Source organism: Lissotriton helveticus, chromosome 11 (assembly GCF_964261635.1).
Source record: "Lissotriton helveticus chromosome 11, aLisHel1.1, whole genome shotgun sequence".
NCBI classification, from domain to species: Eukaryota; Metazoa; Chordata; class Amphibia; order Caudata; family Salamandridae; genus Lissotriton; species Lissotriton helveticus.
Genome location: NC_136072.1, coordinates 885,993,525 through 886,017,214, shown reverse-complemented (window position 1 = coordinate 886,017,214; position 23,690 = coordinate 885,993,525). Strand labels below are relative to the sequence as shown.

Below are 23,690 nucleotides of genomic sequence, written 5' to 3'. Positions count from 1 at the left end.
CGGCTGGTTTTTTCCCCTTGTCGAAAGTTGAGGCTGCTTTGCTCGATTCGACGTGCTTTGTCTTGGGGGTCGAGTCGACGTGCTTTTTTGGTGTCGATTCAACGTCTTTTGGCCACGAGGTTGACTCGACGGGCTTTCGACTTCGAGCTCGACAGCTTTTGTGTTCGATGTCGACTCAACGGTCTTTGGCTTCGAAGGGTGTATTGGGACTGTGGCCTTCGGGTCGACGCCCTTCGGCCTAATCACATTCGGTTCGATGACGTTCGGTCCGAAGACGGTATTGTCGACGAGTTTCCGTTTCGATGGAACCAGTGTCGTATATCGTGTCTCAGAAGGCTCTTTTTGTATGTTCTTAGCCGGGCGTTGTGGCGGGGCTGTAGAACGAGAATGTTGATCTTGGCTAAGGCCTAATATCGGTGTAGTGTCTATATGGGGCGGTGTACTCACGGTTCGCCCCTCGTTGTCATCGGAGTCGTCTTCAACCGCTACGATGTCTTGATCGTATTCCTCGAGATCAACGATTTGTTCCTCCTCTTCGAGGTAATATTCGGAGTCGTGCTCCAAGTATTGTTGTTCGACTTGATCCGAGTATTCGGCGCTAGCTAAGTCTTCCTCATCGTCGAAGAGGTTATCGGGTTCTGGCGCCGACCTCTGCATTTCTTGCCTCGCCGCCCGTCGATTCCGGATAGTCTTTTTTGACCGGAACTGGGCGCAGGTCAGGCAACTTTCTTCGTTGTGATCTGGAGATAGGCATTTGTTGCACACTGGATGCTTATCTGTGTGCGGGAACTTGGAGTTGCACTGCGGGCAGTATTTGAACGGACTTCGTTCCATCGACGGTCGGTCCACGTGGTGTCGAGAAGGCCTCACGGCCCGATTCGACGACCGGGGTGCAACAGATGTTCTAAAAGTGTATCGGTACCGAGCGCTGAACAATACCGACGGATCCGAAGGCCTTTAGAGAAGTTTTGTTGATTCCGAACTTGGAGTGTAGGAAAGTACATCCGAACCCAATGGCGGAAAAAAACAATCTGAGTATGGAGAGGATGCCCATGCGCACTGTAGTCCGAGGGAGGAGCCACCTCGGCGATCTATGCACAGATATGAATTCAGCAGCCCACATGCCTCGAACATACTGGTTCTCAGCAAAGAGTGCAAATCCCTCTCCAGAAGCTCCCAACCTCTGCCCAAGACGTGAGAAGATCAATAAATAGGCTAACTACATGTTCTTCAGTTGTTCAGGCCTGAGGGAATTCTGGGGTATAGCAAGTAAGATACTTAATAATATTACTGGTAAAGTTAGAGGTGAGAAATCACTTGATTGTGTGCCACCAATCACCACAATGTGTTTTGGACAAGTTAATTACCTTCAGCAATACCTTATCTGGTATAGACTCCATCTAGCTGCACACGGGAAACAACCTTAACAACGCGGTCAAAACACCACAGTACATTTAGATCGCTGCTTTTACAACACAAGTCGTTACCACGACTTGCACTGGAGGGCGCTCTAGACTAAGGAATAGTGTGATTTACTATTCCAAAACCTTCCCTACTGTACGTAGGTTGGAGTTGGAATAGTAAATCATACTATTCCTAAGTCTAACGCCCTACAGCGCAAGTCATTGTAACAACTTGAGTTGTCAAAACCGCAATGTAATGTACCGCGAAATAAATGATCACTTTGTTACATCGTACATCCAGCCGCAGACTCCTTACCTTAGAATTATCCCCAGGTGTCAAACTGGATCCAGATTTTTTTTGGGAAAAGTAGCTCTGCGCACCGATGGGTGGCGTTGATCAACTCCACGTGACATCGTCGGTGTCGTCAGCGGCAGAAGTGTCATGTGCAGTGCCTATATAGGTGCAACCCCATTGTGCGGACGTCAGTTACTTTTCACAACTTTCCAAATCAGGAGTGCGGAGCTACGAAGTACATAGACCACCGGTGTGGAAAACTAGGGCCCTGAAAGGGGAAAGCCCGGTCTGTAGAAATCCGTACACACAGGGGAAGGATGGGTGGGTCTGTAAGGAATCTGTGGCTAGATAGCCTCTCTAGCAGATACGTCATTGCAGAAGGTAAGTTACTTCTAGCTGAAGATTCCTTACCTTAGAATAGATATCCAAGCAATACCTCTCCAGAGGTGGTCCTGCAAAACAATTTCCCACCAAAAACTCATACCCAAAAAAAGGCTTGCAAGACTAAACGGGCCAAGTGCCTATCCAGACGGACCAGACTGTCCAGGCAATAGTGTTTTGTGAACGTGTGCCAGGAACCCCACATTGATGCCTGGCAGACGTCGAGACCTGGGACTGAGCACACTAACGCCGTGGTCGCAGCCTTGGCTCTGGTGGAATGAGCATGCAAACCTAAGGGGATAGCTTCTTGGCCAATGCATAGCAGATTTTAATGCAGAGCAGATCCATCAGGAGATGGTCCGCTTCTGCACAGCTTTTCCCTTCTTCGCTCAGACATACTCCACAAAGAGTTGTTAATCCACCCGGAACTCTTTCGTGTGATTAAGGTAGAATGACAACACTCTTTTTGGGTCCAGACGGTGAAGTCTCTCCTCTTCCTTAGAGGGATGTGGCAGAGTGTAGAAAGTCGGCAGAGTGATGGACTGGCCTACATGAAAGGGAGTGATTACTTTGGTAGAAAAGAAGCTCAAGGTTGTAGATCAAGCTTGTCTGGGTAGATGTTCAGGTATTGGGGCTTGGATTACGAGTCGTGAAGCTTCGTCATCCGGGTACATGTTATTGCCACCAGGTATGCAGTCTTGATGGTAAGGAGCATGAGAGGACACATGTGCAAAGGCTCAGAGGGAGCGCACATCAGGAATGTCAGGCCGAGACTAAGGGCACAATGAGGCATGATCAAAGGAGAACGTGAAAATATACATTGTAAACCTTTCAAAAACCTATGTACAAATGGGGGTTTGAAGACGGATGGGTGCTTAGGCAAAGTCAGAAAAGCTGAAGTAGCAGAAAGATAACCCTTTAAGGTGCCAAGAGCAGATCTCTACTGGGCAAGGGAATGAATAAACAGAAGAGCATGGCAAAGAGTAGTAGAACGGGGGTCAATCTGCTTTTCTGCACACCATGCGAACACTTGCCCCAACAGCAGATGTGTACCGTTTTGGTTGAGGGACGCCTGGCTGACAAAATAACATCACAGACTTCGGGCGGGAGGTTGAAGGCTGTTGTCAACTGTCGCTGCTCAAGCTTCACGCAAGAAGGTGGAGTGTTGACAGGTTCGGGTGGAGAACCCTCCCCTGCTGCTGCAACAGAAGATCTTCCCCCGTAGAGGCAGTCTGATCAGAGGACTGTTCTACAGTTCGGGATACCAAACTCTCAAAGCCTAGTCTGGAGCCATAAGGATGACTTGGGCCTGGTTGTTCCTGAATTTCTTGAGAACTGTGACAGGAGTGGTAAGGGCGGAAAGGCATACAGGAGGCCTGAGCCGTGCTCGAAATTAAAATATTTTCAGAGGAAGAGCCGACTTGGAAACTTCAGCGCACAGAACTGCTGACATTGTGCGTTCTCTGCAGTGGCAAACAAATCCAATCAAGGGTCTCTCAACTGCTTTAGCTTTGACCCTAATCTTAAGGCAGATGAATCTATTTACGTGCTGTGGTCTGACCATTACTCTATTCAATGGTTTAGTTATTTTGTTTAAATTTGTTTATTGAATTTTCTTTTTTTAGAGAGGAACGTTTCATGCATTTAAACAGACACCATTGGCAATCAGATGTATGTTGACATTGTTAGAAGAATTTACACGGAGGATGTGATCATAAGCATTACATAGTCGGTGCTTAGTTTATGCAAAGCATTCGGTGTCTCAGGTGAAACAGGGTGCTAATATTAACTAATGTAATAAAAGGGTAAAGCCCAGTTAAGTCAACATATTTGGGGAACAGTATATACAAGCTGCAATGTAACATCGCCCTCCCTGACATACCCACCCTCACACAACCACACTTTGAACACATATTGAGATTGTATGACGCCAACCATTGTTATTTTAAATGATCGTTTGTAAGCTTAGAAATGTACGAGATGCACAATATTTGGGGGGCCTGCAAATCTCCCTAGATGGAGCCCTCTTTTCCATGATGTCTAGTACACTCTGTACCGTTAGTTTGTACATGCGTCCCATCTATCCGTGAGGGGGTCTTCTGCGTTTCCGAATTCCCCTGCCAGGTACTGCGGAAATCTGCTAGTATTGCATCCCATGCTGCTGCCAATGGCAACACACGCCGCCCTATAGTGTCTTCACAACAGAGCGCCACACTTTCTGCCTGGCTCCAACATATTAAGGATTGGGACCAGGTCTTTGTGTTTGGGGGTCCGGGAGATTTCCGGCGCCTGGTGATTAGTCGTTCGGCTACAATGAGTCCTAAGTCTATGAAACAAGTTGTTACTTTGTCTTTTTTAGGTCTCTGATAAATACATAAGAGGCATACCTCTCAGTCCACTATCGTGCGACCAGTGCACTGGGCTAAGAGCTTTGTGAGTGTTTTCCAAAAAGAGACTAAAGCAGTGCAGGCCCATAGCATATGCCGAAGATCACCTCCCATCAGCCATCATATGGGGCATTGGGCATTGTAACGGTTGAAGTAGTGATTAATCTTAGCTGGTGTAAGCTCTGTGTGTTATGAAGTACTGAATGAGTCGGAATCGGACCTTCTGGGAAATATCTGTGGGCCCCTCTAGGATAGCTTCTTATTCCTGTTTGGCACTTGGCCGCTGTAAATCTGTGTTCCAGTGAGCCCTAAGTGATACCCGAGGGAGGGCCGCGTGTGTTCGCAGAGAGTCTGTGTTAGAACTGGGGTTCTCAGTTGGCAGAGGTAGGTACCACTGTCCAAATAGGGACCCTTGCTTCTAGTCAGAGTAAGGAGGAAACACTCTTAGATAACCTCTGCTCACCCTCTGGGTAGCTTGGCACGAGCAGTCAAGTCTTATCAAAGTCAAGGTGTAAAGTATTTGTACCAACACTCACAGTAACACAGTGAAAACACCACAAACTGACTCCACAACAGTTTAGAAAAACAAAGGTATTTAATCTAAACTACACAAACCAAAACAACAAAAATCCAACATACACAGTTCAAGAATATGGTTTCAAAAGAGTTAAGGTTGCGTTAAAATAATCCACAGTTGCGTCACGTTTTAGCCAACAGTTACCTTTAGTTGCGACAAAAGTTCCAGTGAAAGCTATAACGTTGAAAAGCAAGCGATGCGTCACTCCTGAGACCCTGGGGAGGCGATGCGACAACCCCGCTGGACGTAGCGGGCGTGTTGCGGTGACTCCGGTCTGTATGGGGAGGGATGCGATACCTTGCGTGGATTCCGGTGCACAGGTTTCGGTGGAAGAGGCTTGCAAAAGGCACGATGCGTCGATCTTCGGGGCGGCGATGATCTCCGGTGCGTCGATGATGCGCGGCTCAGCGCCGATCTTCTCCTCTGGCAGCCCCTCGATGCGATGGCTCTGCGACGACTCTTGCAGCGACGTGATGCGGTCCACAAGCAAGCGGTGCGACGATCTCACCCAGTGACGACAAGCTCTACGACGATACTCGCAGCGATGGTAATCTTTACGCACCGGTCTGGTGCGTCCCGCAAGCGAAGGATACAACGACTCTGGAAGCAGCAACAGGCGCTGTGATGATCTCGGCCTTCGTAGCGGCGGGAATTTCCTCGCACTGACGGTGATGCGCTCCGCAAGCGAGCGATGCGATAAAACTTGTAGAAAGTCTTTAAAATCTTGGTTTCCAGCTTCCCAACACAGGTACAACTTCCAGAGGCACCACAAGTGGCCCAAGCACTCTAGGAAGGACAGAACTCTCTCAGCAGAGTTCAGGGAAGTTGGGGTGAAGTCTTTTTGTTCCTGGGACTTCTTAACAGGGAGCCAGCTCGTCTCAGGCCCTTGGAGATTCCTTCAAGCAAGGGGACACAGCACAAAGCAAAGTCCTTCCCCTCTCCTTGGCAGCAAAGCAACAGCAGGTCAGTCCAGCAGAGAAACAGCAGGACAGTCTTCCTTCTTCAGTTTCAGCTTTCTCCTTCGCAGAGGTTCCTTCTTAATTCCAGGATGATCTAATTTTCTGTAGTAAGGGGTCCTGTACTTATACCCCTCAAAGTCTTTGTTCCCTTTGTGCAGGAGGGCTTTGAACCCGGTCTGAACCAGTTCTGGGTGTTCCTTGAGCACTTTGTTTTCCTGGCCTCTTCTTTCCTTTCAGAGAGAGGGGCAGGGCGGTCAGCCGCCCAGCAGGAGGTGGAGCCAGCATTGTGGAAGGCAGGCATAGCCCTATTCAGGCCCAGGTTCTATCCCCTCCCACCACACAAGATGCAGATGCAGATGCAGTCATTCAGCCTCGGGCTGACTCATCCAGCCTCCTGGGGGCTCCCCAGCCTCTGTCACTCACAAACCAGACAGTCAATTCACAAACCAGCCAAGGCACACAGAAAGGTCAGACAAGAGAACAGCTACTTTCTAAAAGTGCGGTTCTCAAACAAAGGATTTAAAAAGCACCTTTCCTAAAAGATGCGTTATTACATTCTGAGTTCAGGGAAACCAGACTTTTATGTCCTATCTTGCTCCTATGGGAAGATATGCTAGTAACCACTGTAGCCAGCATTCCCCACGATAGCCTATGGGCAAGATAGCCTTACAATAATGAAAATCGAAAATGGCTGTAATTCACTACCAGAGCATGTCACCTGCACCAGTGCATGCTCTACCTTTCACATAAACTGCACCCTGTCGAAGAGGGTACCTAGGGCCTTCCAAAGGGTTGACCAATGTGCACAGAAAGGGAAGGGTTAGGTCTGGTCAGTGGAGACACTGATCAGGAGGACATGGCAGGGCTACTCATGTGGGTGGCACAATCAGTGCTGCAGGCCCACTAGTAGCATTTGTATCACCAGCCCTGGCACACTCAGTGCACTTTACTAGGGACTTCTTGGTGATACAAATATGCCAATCATGGATAACCAATCACAATAACAATTTACACAGGGAGCACTTGCACTTTAGTTGAGAAGTGTGGCTCAGTGGTTAGAGGCGGCAGACCCGAAAGCTGAGATCGGCCGTGGACCAGGGTTCGTTTCCCCGCCTCGGCGGGTCTTGGGCTCTAAAATAAAAAAAAATTCCACGGACTCGATAATTCTCGCTCCGGTGCCTACTCGACTCACGGGGTCACACTCTGCGACTCTGGGCAATAGCTTGCTTAATCTCCACTACGGCCCCTCGCGGTGGGATGCCTGGCTTTCACCTTGTGGATACCCTGCCGGGGTATCTCACAGGGGAATACCAGGATGGGTTCCCTAAGCAAGCGCTTAGATACTGTGTTGGTGATTTGCGCTATATAAATACATGTACTTTGACACTGATCAGCAGTGATAAAGTGCCCAGAGTCCTATTGCCAGCAAACACAGGTCAGGAAAAACAAAAGGGAGGAAGAAGCAAAATGTTTGGGGATAACTCTGCAAAAAGGGCCATATCCAACAGTCTGCTATCCATCTAGTGAGGTGTCTCCCTGCGCCTAGTTCATGCAGCTATTAGATTGTGAAGTGCGTCGTTAGCTCTTGTGCTATGTCTCCCCAAAATGTCTGTAGGGTCCATGTCAGTGCAGCGTGGAGTAGAAATTGGCTGTGTAGCAGGCTGTATTTTTCGACAAGCATGTCGAATGGCAGGAGCTGCTTATCATGATAAGGGCCCCCAGGGTTTGGATTCTCGCCTCTCTCCATGGGCGGAGCTCTGACGCAGTGGTGCCCGGCGCTGTCTGGGTGTACCAAGCAGGGGTAGAAGAGGGCATGTACGGGGTGGTAGTTTTTGTGATGTTTAGACTACGATGGAAACAGACATATTCCACTTTAGCCAACAATTTACTAGGTGCTGCCTACATTCGTCCAGGGTGAAAGAGGTATGATCTGGGGGTGGGTGTAGTTTGCCTGGTAGTGGTGTCTGCGAGGTGGAGATCGCCAACCCACCGGGCAACCCACTGCAGCTGCGCCGCAAAATAGTAATGCTCCATATTGGGCACGGCCAAATCCCCTCAGCTAGTTGGTAGGTACAGTTTTGCCAGTGCTACTCTGCTGCGTGTGCCGTGCCATATGAATTGTCTCATACCATGTTCGAGCATGCAGAAAAGTGCTGGCTTGAGATATAGGGGAAAGTTGGTAAAGTGACAGAGTAGCCTTGGGAGCACCACCATTTTCAGGAGGGCAATTCGTCCCATTATGGACAGTGAGAGGGTGCGCCAGAACGTCATCTGTGACCTGACTGCTGATATAGCGCGTATGCGGTTTCCCTCCAAAAAGTCCTTTGGCTCTCGGTATATTTGAATTCCCAGGTATCGGAATGCTGCCTGTTGCCAGTATACTGGTGTGTTGTTGATCAACATCAGTGGGTCGGAAGTTGACTCAGCGAAGGCGTACAGGCATGACTTACCCCAATTTACTTGAAGTTCTGATAGGGAGGCGAACTCGGACAGCACTCTCTCTTTCGCTTCGCATGGTTTACTAATATCCAGGAGGTATATCAACAGGTTGTCTGCATACAGAAAGACTGCATGGGGATGCCCCCCAATCTTCTTTTTTCATGCACAGAGGCTCGGCTAGTGGTTCAATGGCCAGTGTGAACAAAAGCGAGGAGAGCGGGCAAACCTGCAGTGTGCTACGCTTGATTGGAATTGGCGGAGATATATATGGGCCTGTCTTGACTCTGGCAGTAGGCTGGGTATATAACAGTTTCACTAGACCTAGGAAGTTGGCACCCAAGCCCTATTTACTTAAAGCAGAAAATAGGAAATCCCACTCTAGCGTATCAAACGCTTTCTGGAGGTCAAGCACTAGGCAGCCTGAATGCGACCAACGTTCCCTCATGTAATGAGCAACCCTAAAGAAGCATTGCCGGTTCAGCGACGTACAGCGGGCAGACACAAACCCATTTTGATCTGCATGAACTAAGTGTGGTACCAATGGGCCCAGCCGGCTCGCCAGTAGTTTGGCTAGTATCTTGTAATCCGTGTTTAATAGTGCTAATGGACGATACAAGCCTATCAGTTCTGTATTCCTGTCTAGCTTGGGCAACGAAACGAGCAAGGACTTGCGCAGTGTCTCCGGTAATATTGATGCCTCCTATGAGCTGTGGTATAATGAGAGTAACTGCGATGCTAAGGATGACTGGTATGCCTTGTAGTATTTGGCTGGGATGTATGACGATACAACGCATGCATTCACAACGCAACTTTTACCCCGCAGGTGCCATTACAACGCATGGCATTACAACGTAGGTGGTATTACAACGCATGCCATTACAACGTAAGTATAGGTAAGTATTAATTTTTTTTATTATTAATTTAATTTTAATTAAATTATAAAAATTATTTAATTAATAATTGTAATTAATATTTACTTTTTTCAAATACATTTAAATTAATATTTTTAACTCCTTGGGTGTGTAATAGTAGGGTACTTGGTGGATAGTGTAGGGGTAAAAATTACTATTCTTACTCCGGGGGGGTGTAATAGTAGGGTAAGTGTTGGATAGTGTAGGGGTAAAAATTACTATTCTAACTCCAGGGGGGTGTAATAGTAGGGTAAGTGCTGGATAGTGTAGGGGTAAAAATTACTATTCTTACTCCGGGGGGGGTGTAATAGTAGGGTAAGTGTTGGATAGTGTAGGGTTAAAAATTACTATTCTAACTCCAGGGGGGTGTAATAGTAGGGTAAGTGTTGGATAATTACTATTCTAACTCCAGGGGGGTGTAATAGTAGGGTAAGTGTTGGATAGTGTAGGGGTAAAAATGTCTATTCTAACTCCAGGGGGGTGTAATAGTAGGGTAAGTGCTGGATAGTGTAGGGGTAAAAATGACTATTCTAACTCCAGGGGGGTGTAATAGTAGGGTAAGTGCTGGATAGTGTAGGGGTAAAAATTAATATTCTAAAATAAATTTAATTAAAACATTTAAAATTAATTTTAATAATTAAATTATAATTAAAAAAATATTAAATGTATTTAAAATGTTATAATTATTTTAAATAAATTAATTTATAAAACAAAAAAATATATATACTAAAATTAAATACTTACCTTACCTATACTTACGTTGTAATGGCATGCGTTGTAATAGCACCTACGTTGTAATGCCATGCGTTGTAATGGAATGCGTTGTAATGGCACCTGCGGGGTAAAAGTTGCGTTGTGACGGTACTTCGTCGTAAAAGATGCGTTGTAAAGGTTCCCCATTTGGCTGGCAGTCCACTCGGGCCAGTCACTTTACCCGTGGCTAATGTCTGCATTCCATGCTGCCCCTCCACAAGCGTGATTTGTTCATCGAGTTTGGCTCTCTGCTCCTCGGTCCCCACAGGCATCGTGAGTGGAGATAGGAAGGGTTCTAATGCTGCTGGCTCTGCGTGAATGGCTGATCAATACACCCTGGCATAGTGAGCGGTGTACTCGCAATGTATGTCATGTTGACGAGTCAGTAGCTGCCCCGACTGGGATCGCAGCTGCAGAACTGGGTGTTGCTTGTGCTCTTGTCCGATTACTCTCGCTAGCAGCCGGCCTGCCCTATCTGCTGCCGCATGCATGCGTGCTGCATGTGCACCATAGTTTAAGCAACGCAGCCGCTCGAGGACCTCGACATGTTTCTGTCACTAATCGTCCAGCGCATGTTGGGTGCCAGTGTTGTGTGCTAGGTTGGTTTCTAAGCTGGCGAGTGTGTCTTCGATGTGCTTTGCCTCGCAGTCTAGCTGGCGACGAATACTCCAGCTGAGTCTTAGACATTTCCCTCAGACTACAGCTGTGCATGCATCCCACAGCAAAACTCTGTCAGGGACCGATCCTTCATTAGTTTCGAACTAAGTGTCTATATCTGTGCCCTGAAAGGGGGCTCTTCCAGTGCTAAAGCCTCCACAGTCTGGTGGAGTGCTCTACATCGTCCCCTTGCAGTCGTAGTATGTGTGGGTTAAGGTCTGTGTGTGTAAGGCTGAGATCGTACGGATCGTACGGATTGCTACCCCACTTTCAGGAAAAAATTAAAAACTGCACTGTTCCCTAAAACAGAATAAACATTAGCCTCTGGTAATTGCTCACAGTTTGCTGCTCAATCTTAGCGCCGTGATATCCTGCCTGGATGAATGTTGCGCTTTAGAAGCACTAATAACATAACATCGTCTATATTGGTGCTGTCTGTCAGTAGTGTTGTATTCCACATGAAACGGTCTATGGGGACATGTAACCCGTGTGGATGTGAGTAGAAGGAATAGCTGCGCGCCTGCAGGTTCAGGGCTCTCCACATGTCTACCAGACCCCAGTGTCGCAGCCACTCCCCCCAGTGTCTTGGCGTTGGATGCAGCAGCAGTTTGCTGCAACAGTGGTAAGAACCTATCAAGGTTGGTGTCCAATACCACGTTGAAGTCGCCTCCTAGCAACCAGGGAATATCTACCAGCGCGACAATATCTCAGATAATGTGTGCCAGAAGTCTCCCTGTTCTGTATTTGGGGCATATATAGAACCTAGTACTATTTGTCCCCCATTCAGGCAGCCTTTTAATAGCACGAAGTGACCATATATATCAATTTCCTTTGCCTCGGGCACATATTGAGACCCTGCCGAATCCAAATAAGAGCACCTCTGGAATATGAGGAGTAGCATGCGGCAAGTATTTGACCTTTCCATCTATGCTGTAACCTGTGGACCTCTGGCTGTGCTATATGTGTCTCCTGCACCAGTGCTATTTGGGCTGCGTGTCTCTTAAGGTATGCATAGACTTAGTACAGGCGTGCTGGTGTGTGCATTCCTCTAACATTCCAAGTGATTATGTTGGTGGGTGGCATATGTCAATTGTATAGAATAATACTGGATGTATGGGGCACGGCGCGTCGGGGAAGTGCGGCGATTGCGGTTTTGCGTGCTAGTCGCGTGCTGTATCAGCGTTGTTCGCGGCTGCATAGTTGTGGTGTGTAATGCACCTAGTAAGGGAGCAAACAATACAATTTGTGACTGGGGTAGAGCAGAGGGACAACGTGTGTCTGCCCAAACAATAAACTGTGCCAACATACAGCTGTTTGAACCGCCGCTACTTTTAGTGGGTGGGGAGCGGGTTGATTCTACAGGTGATGGGGCACGTGATTGGCCCAGTGTCTCTGCTTAAATGAGCACACTGTGTGCCTGCCATCATATATTGTGACAACATTTCGCTGGGGGAGAGCGGGCCGGCTGTTATGGGACATGAGCACAGGACGCAGCACGTCACATGCGCATATGTTAGGGTGGTACGGAGTACTTATGCATATTCAACTAATCATATTAGCAAGACAACTCTATTGACCATCACATTAGATCATCTGCTGTTAGGGGTGTTCCTTCCGGGGGCTGCTGCGAGTCCTCAGTGCCAGGTCACATTTTGGATGAACTGTCCTTGCTGCAGGATCTTTCAGAAGAGGCATCTGTGTTGGGCTTGACAATTCCGCATAGTGTTCGCCGTGTGGAGAGCCTCTCGCTGCTCCTGCAACACAGAGAAAAGCTCCTGCAGTGACCGGGCTTTTCTCACAAAACTGTCCCCTCTTTTGTTCATTGGAGCCAGCTGCACAGGGAGCCAGGTCTGTAGTGTCGATGGCAGCAGTCAGTGGGAAATATTATCGGATAATCGGGCCTCGATGCAGCGCAGCTTCAAAGTGCGAATGCCATCTTGGCTAGTTAGCCCCCTTGATTCAAAGGTTTTATATGGTCCCGTCCCCTCACCGGGTTCCTTGCCGGTGACTCGGAAGGGCTGTACATGGTCTAAATTTAACTAGGAAGCATGGAATTATGTTCTTGACTCCTCCAGACCCGAATTGGGAAGTCATCCTTTATCGGCAAATGATAAATTTGCGGATTAAGTCAAACAGTCTTTAGATCAGGTGATCCCTGTGAAAACTGTCTAAGTTGACTACAAGGGTACACCCTTCCCCCAGTTCATCCCTCACTTACTGACACTAAGAAACTAATGTGAAAGGTTAGAAAGAAACTGGAGGAAGTCATATGATGAGCAGAAAAAATCAGTACTACCGCTTGGCTATTAGAAACTTTTATATAGAAACTAAATCTGCCCGAGCATCCTCATTTGAATCCTAGATAGGCAGGGCAACTAATTTGGCTCAGGAACTATTCCAAATTGTTAAATCTTTAACTACATTGAAATCAGAAAGTATACTTCTAGAGCCCACGGTAGCCTGTTGGTGTATGATTTGGTAATGTTCTTTTAGAAGAAAATCTCCAATATTTATTGAGCTTTCCAAAGTAAGGAAAGTACGCCTGACCCTATCCCAGGGGGAGGATAGTGGGCACTGAACCTTTCCTGTCATCATCCTTGAACTACTTCCAAAGCTGTTTAGTAAAGCGAAGTCTGCCCCCCCTTGACCATGTCCCCCCCTCATATCCTCCTTCAAAGAACAAATGCATTTTTCCTGCCTTGCTAGATCTTCTCAACCTCTCACTATCCAGTGGCTAGTACCCAAAGCCTGAAAACATGCAGTTGTAAAACTGCTATTAAAAAATGATAATCTTGACCCCTTATGTCCAGGGAACTATAGGCCTATCTCACTGTTCCCTGCAGTGGGTAATATTCTAAAAAAGACAAGTAAGTTAGAATCTAGCCTCATTCCTGGAGGAGAATGCCATCTTGCATCCAATTCAGACTGGGTTTCGTCTGCAACACAGCACTGAAACAACACTTGTGTCAGTAACTGAGGAGCTTAAAATGCTGCTGGACAAGGGAGGGTCTGTCGCCATCATTCTCACCCGGTTAAGTAGAGCATTTGATCCAGTAGATCACGGAATCCTTATGCAAAGAATTAGTGAAGCTGGAATAAAAGAGGGTGCTCTGAATTGGCTCACTTCTTTCCTAAATGACTGGACGTTTCAGGGTTGTGAAAAGAATTGTTATTCGAACACTTTCCCCCTGAAGTGCGAAGAGCCATAGTGATCCGCACTCAGTCCCATGCATTTTAACTTTTACATACGCCCGATGACAGACATTATCCTTAATTTGGGCTGACAATTGTTTCCTACGCAGAGGATACACAGACGGGTTTTCCCTTGCACCCGGGCAGGGACAACAGTCTCAACAACTTGCCCCTTGTTTGGAAAAGGTAGCTAGCTGTATGGCGAGCTGCTGCCTCAAGCTCAATGGGGATAAGATGGAGATTATGGTGCTAGTCAACAATCCAAATTTCTAGACAACACTAGGAAGGCTGACTGTCTAGACACAGCACCAATTCCTAATACCCCCATAAAAAGCTTGGGGATGTGGCTTAATAAATCACTTTCAATGGCAGCACAAGCAGGGAAACTTGCAGCCAGCTGCTATGGTCTCCTTAGAACACCCTGGAAAATTCTAGATCTGCTCCCCCTACTCTCTAGAAGGATTGTTGTTTAGTACATTTACAACTGAATTATGGGAACTCCCTATACCTGGTGGCCCCCATGGCATGTGACCAGAAGGTTCCAAGTCATCCAAAACGCTGGGGCTTAGCTTCTGCTTAATGTTCCAAGACGTATCTCAGCTAAGAATGAATGCCCTAGTTTCCCTTCTCTGGCTTCCCGTTCATCAGCGGTTGAAATTCAAGCCTCTATGCCCAGTTAATAGAGGACTTCGTGCAAAAGGCACTCCTCTGCTATGGGACCATATGATGCCATACATACAATAGGGTGGGTGCTCCTTCGCCTATCTCATCCCCAAGCTGTAGAACTCTATGCTTATTAGCCTGCGTATAATGGAGAATTAACTCACATTTAGGAAGCATGTAAAAGCATCGCTCTATTTAGCTTAGTCCTTATCTTTAGAGGGGTTGCTGAGAAGCATAGTTGCCAGTAATGCTGTGAATGCTAGCGCTGGGAAGCCTTTGGGTAGCCATGTGCTCTGTAAATCCTGATTGGATAGAACATAATAGAATGTCTGAATAACTGATCACCCGTTGCCACATGATGTATGCTGCGGAGGGTGAAAGTAAAATGTGAATGGCACAATATTTGATCAATGGCCGAGTGGGCTCACCCACTGCCCCACAATAAATACAGTGCTGGTAGGCAGAAAAACTAAGTATACAAAAAAATTGTTGTATGGAATGCGTGAATTAATCTCAGCCCCTGGTAACTGATCAGGCCGCATTACAGTCCATCGTTTTTCTGCACAGTATGGCACATCAGCTTGGACCCATCTATATGCAAATTGACCCTGCTCTAACACAAATGGTCCTGCCTGAACCGAAACACAAGAATTCTAAATGAGGAGGCATGGTGTAATTACCAGTGGCTGATATCAATTCAAGCATTCTATCCATCATTTGTTTTGTATACTTCAGTGTGACACCCTAAGTGGAAGGGGTATGTCCAGACATGGGTCCCGTGCACATTGAGCCACTGGAACCAAGTGATGAGCTCTACAACAGCAAAACCACTCTTGGGGTGTTTGTGTTCCATTTATTTCAGGGAGGAATTTGAATTTGAATTTAAAACCATTTGTACAGCGCTCGCATACCCAACGGTTTCATGGCGCTAGTGGTGATCAGTGAATGGTGGCAGCAAAAGGGTTTAAGGATAGGCTTGGGCGAACAAAAAGGTTTTAAGATTTTTACGGAAAAGGGGATACGAGAGGGAAGTGCGTAAAGCAATTGGGAGGGAATTCCAGAACTTTGGGGCCAGGACAGCAAATCTCACTCCGCCCGCCCTCTGCTTTTTAAAGCGGGGGATGGTAAGAAGGGCCAAATGGGTCGAGCGGAGTTCTCTGCCTGGACAGTATGGTTTAATAAGAGAGCAGATGAATTTAGGAGCAGTGCCCGCTCTGGCTTGATAGGTAAGACAGCCGAGCTTAAACAGGGCACGCTCTCTTATAGGAAGCCAGTGCAGGGAAGCCTAGCCAGGCTGAGACTGATTTGCATACACCTGGGTCCAAAAAGAGTTGGCATGGTGTCCAAAATAACAATGGACCGGGATGCAGTCAAATGGCTGTGATTAACTCATTCTAGCCATCACTACTTTGTATACTCGCAAGAAAATTCTCAACAGTTTAACTGGAGATAACTAAAGATGAAAGACCTTCAGCATCTCCATGAATGCCTACAAAATTTCATACCAAAATTCCCATAGAGTTAGCTACAGTATTTGGCGATTTGTGAGCCAGCTACAAACATTTTTTAAACTGAGCAACCGGAGAAGTTGCCTGGTGTGACTTGCAGTATGTGTTTGTTAACCTTTACTGTTGTTAGTGTTGGGCCCAGCCATACAAGTAGTGTACTGTTTTTATCAGAGGAAGTGTGGAAACCCTGGGTGGTAGGGACTGTGTGGATCCACGCAATTTCCGTACATTTTCCTCACAGAAATGCAAGGAAAATGTCACTTTAGCAAAGATTTGGTGTCTGGTGGTTATTCTGGGTAAAAAAACGTTGTGGGTTTCGTAGGTTTTCTTAGGTGCCTCTCAAGCCCCGGGACAAATTTCACAGATACCCACATGCCAAAACAAGGGTTGATTTTTCATGCAAGAAATGTGATGTCTTCACTTCATGTTTTGGAGCCTTTAGAATACCTAGGATGTAGGGAAAAAAGGATGTGCATTTGACCTATATACTAATTGTAGGGAAAAAATGTTAGGAAGGTCAAAGCGTGAGGTGCTCCAAACATCAAAAAAGGGCTCAGCACAGGGGAGATGGAAAAGTCTAAACATCTAAGAGGGAAAAAAAGCCAATACAAAAGCAAACAAGTTCGCCAACAGGCTTTGTATATAGATTTGTTTATCTCTGCAGTGAAAGAGAACTGCTATAATACAATGGTTCACAACATTTGTACTCACCCTGTGGCAATAATTCCACCCTTTGGGTAGAACGTACAACACAACCCATTGGTAACAGTTGCAAAAGCAATGGGAGCTTCCAAATCTAAAGCCCAAATCCTCAGAAATCTGCAAATAAAACACATTATAAATAGATCACAGGGAATTAAAAAAAAGTTATATTGTACCAGGTATTAACAACATCCACAAAACCTGTCATTTAAAGAGTTCAACATCGCTTAAATAATACTGACTTTCCAGATAGAAAATAAGTAATTTCTAGGCTTTGGTGGTGGTTTATGAATAATCACACATTATCGATTATAGGTGAATGAAGCATTACTTACTTAGCTGTAATCACAGGTTTGCAGCTTGTTACTCTTGTAAATTGAAATACTGTGCATAACCCCACCTTCCAGGGTGGAGGCCCTAAAGCAAGCAATGCATCGGTACTTGGAATACATATTAAACATTCCTCCTTTTACTGTGTCCACATTAGTGGATTCGATAATCTCATTGTCTAAGTCACAGCAGTTCGGAGGGCCACAGGTACATCTGCTTCAAACACAAGCTTGAGAGTTATCAATAAATAACTTTGCCTGTTTATAGCATGCCACTGTTGCAGATTCACATGTACAACAGTTCACCATGTAATTTAATGTGGTGGTAGGCAAGGACGAGAAAGGGCAAAGTCCTGTCTTGTTTGTCCCCGTATGAATGTTTTTTTGTTCAAAGTGTGGGCAAACGACACAAAGCTCCATTGCAAATGGCAGGTTTTGGTTAAGTTGTCTTACAAAAAAACGGTATAGACCTCTTTCTTGGGGCCATGATGGGTTTGTGGGGTGAGGGGATGGGATGGTGGTGTGAGAGGATGGGAGGGTGATGTGGTAGAAAGCTACCTCCATGCGTGTGCCTATTATGCCTGGATACATCTACAGAACTCCGATTTCAAAATGGCCTTCCCTTTGGGAGGCTGGTAAAGACTGCAAAGGCTCAGTTTGTGACAGAAAATAGCTTTGTGTGCCGAATGTAGTATAGGATGGCTCTTCTGATAGTAAATGAATTCAATGAGAGCTCAGGTGTTGTATCCAGATTTATGAAAAATACGAAATTCTGTCATGGTGAATGTGTAAATTTAATTAATATTTGTCTGTTTCTTCTAATTTACAAATAAGTAACAAAGTATTTGGCCACAAAAAGACCACCATCCAAGGTGGCTCTCTGAGGTCACACCAATGTAAGATGTCAAAAGGTAACATCAGAGTACAATATTCAGGCTCCTAAACTGTGTTGGGACAATACATGCTGGGATAAATCTCTTTAAAACCTTTCATAAATGCCTTAAAGGGATTCAAAAACAGAATGCTGTTCAATGTTTTGTAATAACAGCCATGTGCAATGGAGTAATGAGTCAGTTCAACACATTCCCTTGGCTTGCAATCATGAGCAAATCTCTTCCACTTTAGCATGCTTGAATTGAGGTGAACAACAACAAGCATTTACAATGCAATGGTTTTGCCTTTGTTAAAGTTAGAGCTATTGGCATTGCTCTTGACATTATTTTTATTTATGTTTTTTTTAACATAAATAAATGGCATTGTCATTTACAATGCCACTAGCTTTATCTCTCGCAAATGACACACACAAACACACACAGAGCCCCCCCCACACACACACCCACACAGACACACAGAGCCCCGCACACACACAGCCACACAAAGCCCCCCACACACACAGCCACACAAGGCTTCCTACACACACAGCCACACAAAGCTTTCCACACACACAGCCACACAAAGCTTCCCACACACACAGCCACACAAAGCCCTCCACACACACCCACACAGCACAAGCAGGCAACAGGGGCACACGGAGGCACAAGCAGGCAACAGGGGCACACGGAGGCACAAGCAGGCAACAGGGGCACACGGAGGCACAAGCAGGCAACAGGGGCACACGGAGGCACAAGCAGGCAACAGGGGCACACAGAGGCACAAGCAGGCAACGGGGGCACACGGAGGCACAAGCAGGCAACAGGGGCACACGGAGGCACAAGCAGGCAACAGGGGCACACGGAGGCACAAGCAGGCAACAGGGGCACACGGAGGCACAAGCAGGCAACAGGGGCACACGGAGGCACAAGCAGGCAACAGGGGCACGAAAACGGAGGCACAAGCAGGCAACAGGGGCACACGGAGGCACAAGCAGGCAACAGGGGCACACAGAGGCACAAGCAGGCAACAGGGGCACACAGAGGCACAAGCAGGCAACAGGGGCACACGGAGGCACAAGCAGGCAACAGGGGCACACGGAGGTACAAGCAGGCAACAGGGGCACACGCAGGCAACAGGGGCACACGATTACTGGTGGCTGACATTATTTCATGAAGTCGACCCATCACTTGTTTTGCTTTCCTTAAACAGAACAGGGTAGGAATCGAGTTCCTGCAGGAAACACATTAAAATGCACATGGAGTATTCCAAGCTAGCAGAGAAATGGGGTGGACAGTGATATTATTATGTGTCTTCTACCGTCAACAGAGGGGTGGCTGTCTATTTGTTCTAGAAGTGATAAACATGGACCAAGAAGATTACTTCTGATAGAGGTTTCATAAGCAAGAGCCCTATGAAACGGACAAGCAATGGTAACTGTGTAATGACGGGTAAAATGGATATCCTCAATGAACAGGGACAGAGCACATATTTTCGAATGTAGTTGGCTGACTTGATGGATAGCGTAGATATGATGGATGACTGGAGAGAACTGCATTGCACTGAAAGGGCTTATTCCTTTACCCTCTCCACCTACCCCCTACCCCTCCCCATGGCTCTGACAGTTAGCATGATCATTTCTTTTTTAGTCATGTGCTGTGTGAGGGGAGAATATTCTCAGATCATTTTCTGATCTGCAGGTTCACTGTGCTAAGGGCTTTGATTATTTCACCCATAGCAAATAATAATTGAATTACTTACACCAATCACATGAAGTCTGTGGCTAGAAACGTGTGGTAGACCAATTGCGTTACAGTACACTTTCCACCAGGAACATTTTTCCTTCTCCACCGCGCCGTTTGCAACCATCCACAACCCTTTCCTGTCTGGACAGGTGCCATATGTCTCTCTGTGGTGGCAGGAATTTCCCTGCAGTGCTGGACTCCCTATTCTGTCAGACACAATAGTGCTTCCCCATTACATGCTGGTAACAACAGCGTCTGTCCGGCAACAAGCCACATTCCACCCGCTCAGATGCCAGACCCCCACCTGTCAGAAGATAGCTTGGCCCGCTCGCCCCACCGTTGCCACCTATAGATACCCGTGCTGACGCGCTCCTGACAGGTATTCGAGGCACCCTCCTCCCTGTCAGGTACAGCTGTGTTCATCTGTTGTCTATCCTCCTACACCAGCCCCTTCGCGGATTCCTCCAGCCTCCTACCTCAGTGCTCCTTGTCAGTCTCTCCGGCTCTGATTGACCGGATTTCAACCTGCTCGGCTCTCCGGGTCGGGCCTTCCCTTTTTTCGGCCCTGCAAAGTCCTGGGGAAACACGGACAACTTCCTCCTCCTCCTGCCCCCCTCCCCGAAAAAAACAACAAACACAGCAACTTCCGGTCCGGCGCGAGAGAACTGCATTGCACTGAAAGGGCTTATTCCTTTTTCCTTTACCCTCTCCACCTACCCCCTACCCCTCCCCATGGCTCAATAAAAGTAAAGACACGAGAAAAAAAGCTAAACCTAGCATCTTCTTTCAGCCAGTGGGGCTCTCCTGCAACTCCGGCAGCCGAGGCAGCGGTAGGGGGGCGGGAACGGGGCCGAGGCAGCGGTAGGGGGGCGGGAACGGGGCCGGGGAGACACAGAGAGCGAGGCACCGGTAGGGGGGCGGGAACGGGAGCCGAGGCAGCGGTAGGGGGGCGGGAACGGCCACACACTGACGGGAGAGCGGGAGGGGGGCGGGAACGGCCACGGGAGAGCGGGAACGGCCACACACTGACGGGAGAGCGGGAGGGGGGCGGGAACGGCCACGGGAGAGCGGCGGGAACGGCCAAACACTGACGGGAGAGCGGGAACGGCCACGGGAGAGCGGGAGGGGGCGGGAACGGCCAAACACTGACGGGAGAGCGGGAACGGCCACACACTGACGGGGGGCGGGAAACGAACCAACAGCGGGAGGGGGGACAGGAAAGGGAAGACTCACCTGGACTTCCTCGGCCGGCCTAAACAAACCTCGAGGAGCCCGAAAAAACGCCCCGCCCACCGAGTGAACACGTCTACATGACGTGAGCAGAAAGGGAAAAATTCTCGGGAACGCCCCCGAATCTGGTCCGGCCTTTGACGGACAGATCCGGCTCCCAATGGCTAGCCTCCATTTATGGAGCTAGCCAATGGGAGGAGGGGGCGGATACCCGACCCCACATAGAGAGATATCGAGATATCATTAGATTTTGCTAGCGCATGCGTACTTCGTACGCATTGCGTAGGCAAAACCTAAAAACGGAGGAGCAGTAGTGGAAAGAGTCTTTTCTGGTCTGTTCTCTCTGGTCACCCAAGAGTTCTAGCTTAAAAGGGAACTGGACAATTACTTTTGGATGGAGGGAATGGGAAGACCAGTGAAAAGGAGTTAATTGAATTTAGCAGCCTTTTGCTTTTTCATATGGTCAGGTTTGTATAAAGAAGGAACGAATGCATAACTCTTGAAACATTTATAAAGCTTGAAACTCAGTTCCCGAGTTTGAGCTGCTCAAGAGCGCAGCTGAACGCAAACATATTCTGTATCAGGTTGATTATCAGCAGGAAACAGTAGGACACATCATGTCAGCGTAAGGCTGGGTATAATAGTGGTAAATTGATGACTAGACTAGTTATTACATAGGAAAGCCACAAGACGGCTAGCGCCGTTTTGAAAAAATTTGGTCTGGGTAGATATAATAGGTACACGCGGTTGTACAGAAATAGATCTTTCCCAGAGGCGATTTTCGCGGACTCAACTATGGCAGGCTGGGCTGATAAAGGGACAGTACAGATCGGGGATATCATGGACTTGGTTGGGGTTGTACAGTTCACAGAATTAATAAACAAATACGGTATAGACACCAGGAGTTTTTTTTAAATATTTAAAGGTCAGGAGCTTTTTGAATACTAAACAGGGTGGGCCTGCAGGGTTTGGTAATAACAAAATTCTAGACAAAATAGGGAAAGGGGGGGGGACTGCACGATCCGTAGTTACTATATAAGCTTAGCAGCAGGGAAACCGGATGACTTATGTAAATATGGCGCTAAATGGGCTGAGAAATTGAGTATCGAAATACACTGGTTTCAGGAGTCATTAGACTTGGGTCGTACAATTCTCTGTTCAGCCCCTTTGCAGGCACAGCACTACAAAACACTATATTCTTTATATTTCACCCCAGCAAGGATAGCACAATGGGGTGGTACCTCGGGGACTTGCTATCCACGATGTAATTTCCCAGAAGCAGATACTGTACACATACTTGCTACTTGCCCTTAACTGCATACACTTATTAGAGATTTGGAGTTATTCTTAGATAGATCAATAGGCATTCAAGTAGCACTTACACCAACCTTGATACTATTGGGGATCAGTCCAGACGCCGACATCCCCCAGAGGGAATTTATGTTTGTAGCTATGGCAGTCTATAGATTAGGTATAGCCAGGGTTTGGCTGGATAAAAGACCTCCGGTATTACAACTATGGTTGTCAAACCTTCTGGCTGCCTTTAATTGGGAAAAATCAATCTATGGACGGAAAGGCAGGAGAGGGAGGCAGCTTGGTTTGAGAATCTGGGATCCTGTTAGGAGATGGAAGGAGGGATTGGAGGTGCTCTGTCTGTAATAACTGAATCCTCTGTTGCTTATCGTATATATTTGTTTTTGTTTATCTCTCTTTTGCCTCTTTTCTTAGTTATCTTTATCTCCTCTTTTCCTTTCTTATTATAACAAGAGTGTCTCCAGGTTGGAATGCTCGATCCCTCTCCGATTGTGTTTATATTATTTTAATAGATTGTAATGCCGCTCAATTGCAATTAATTTATACTGTATATATGTTTTTATGGTTTGGATGTACTGTATAAAGCAGTGCTATGATGTATAATCATTGGAAGAAAAAGTGAAAAACTTTTGATAAAAATATATATATATAAAAAAAGGAAAGCCACAAGACAGAAGATCACAGTGTTCAAAATTTGCTGCCTGAAACATAATGGACATCAAGAAATATATAAACTGTTTAAAAATCAGAATGAAAGCCTCTGCTTGTAGACTCCTTTACCAGGCCCTCACCAAATGTCCGACTTACTTGAGATTGCCAAGGTCACCGACTTAGAAATAAAACAGAGATACGAGCTAGAAAGAAAAGTTTGATAAGCAAGTAATGGAGTCAAAAGGCAAATGGGGAATTCAAACTGACATTGATTCCCATCTGAATTCTACCTGATGTACAAGGATGCACTAGCACTCAAATTATAGAAATTGCACTTGTATGCCAAAGACAAGGGCAGACCTAAGGACAACATAAGTGCAGAACTATATCAGCGACCCTATTCATGGTAAATATACTGGAGAAATGCAACTCCCATCAATGAAGAATCTAGAAATTAAGATCCTTTGTAAAACCATGGCAATGCAGATTCACACAACGATCAGCTCTTTAGTGAGTGGGACCAGGTTTAAACCTAGGACACACAGAGCCATTAACCTAAGATGTTAGGGTTTCGCTTCACGTATATGTTGTATATTCTTGAAGGCAGATCATGTATTATACCAGGGCTCAGATCAACTTTTTCATATCAACTTTTTCAAACCTTACAATGGATGACATTTTAACCTCAAGTTTTAGAATGGAACAGATTTCTGTGTAGTGAATC

General features: G+C 46.7%; 1 protein-coding gene across 4 annotated transcripts in view; it reads right to left on the bottom strand.

Annotated features, from left to right (window-relative positions):
- Positions 1-23,690, bottom strand: part of WSB2 (WD repeat and SOCS box containing 2) — a 366,828-nt gene that overhangs the window by 114,299 nt on the left and 228,839 nt on the right. For all 4 annotated transcript variants that reach the window (XM_078667115.1, XM_078667114.1, XM_078667113.1 and 1 more), the window contains exon 9: positions 16,837-16,944. In XM_078667115.1, coding sequence (XP_078523241.1) covers positions 16,837-16,944 — 108 coding nt within the window. The remainder of the gene's footprint in view (positions 1-16,836; positions 16,945-23,690) is intronic.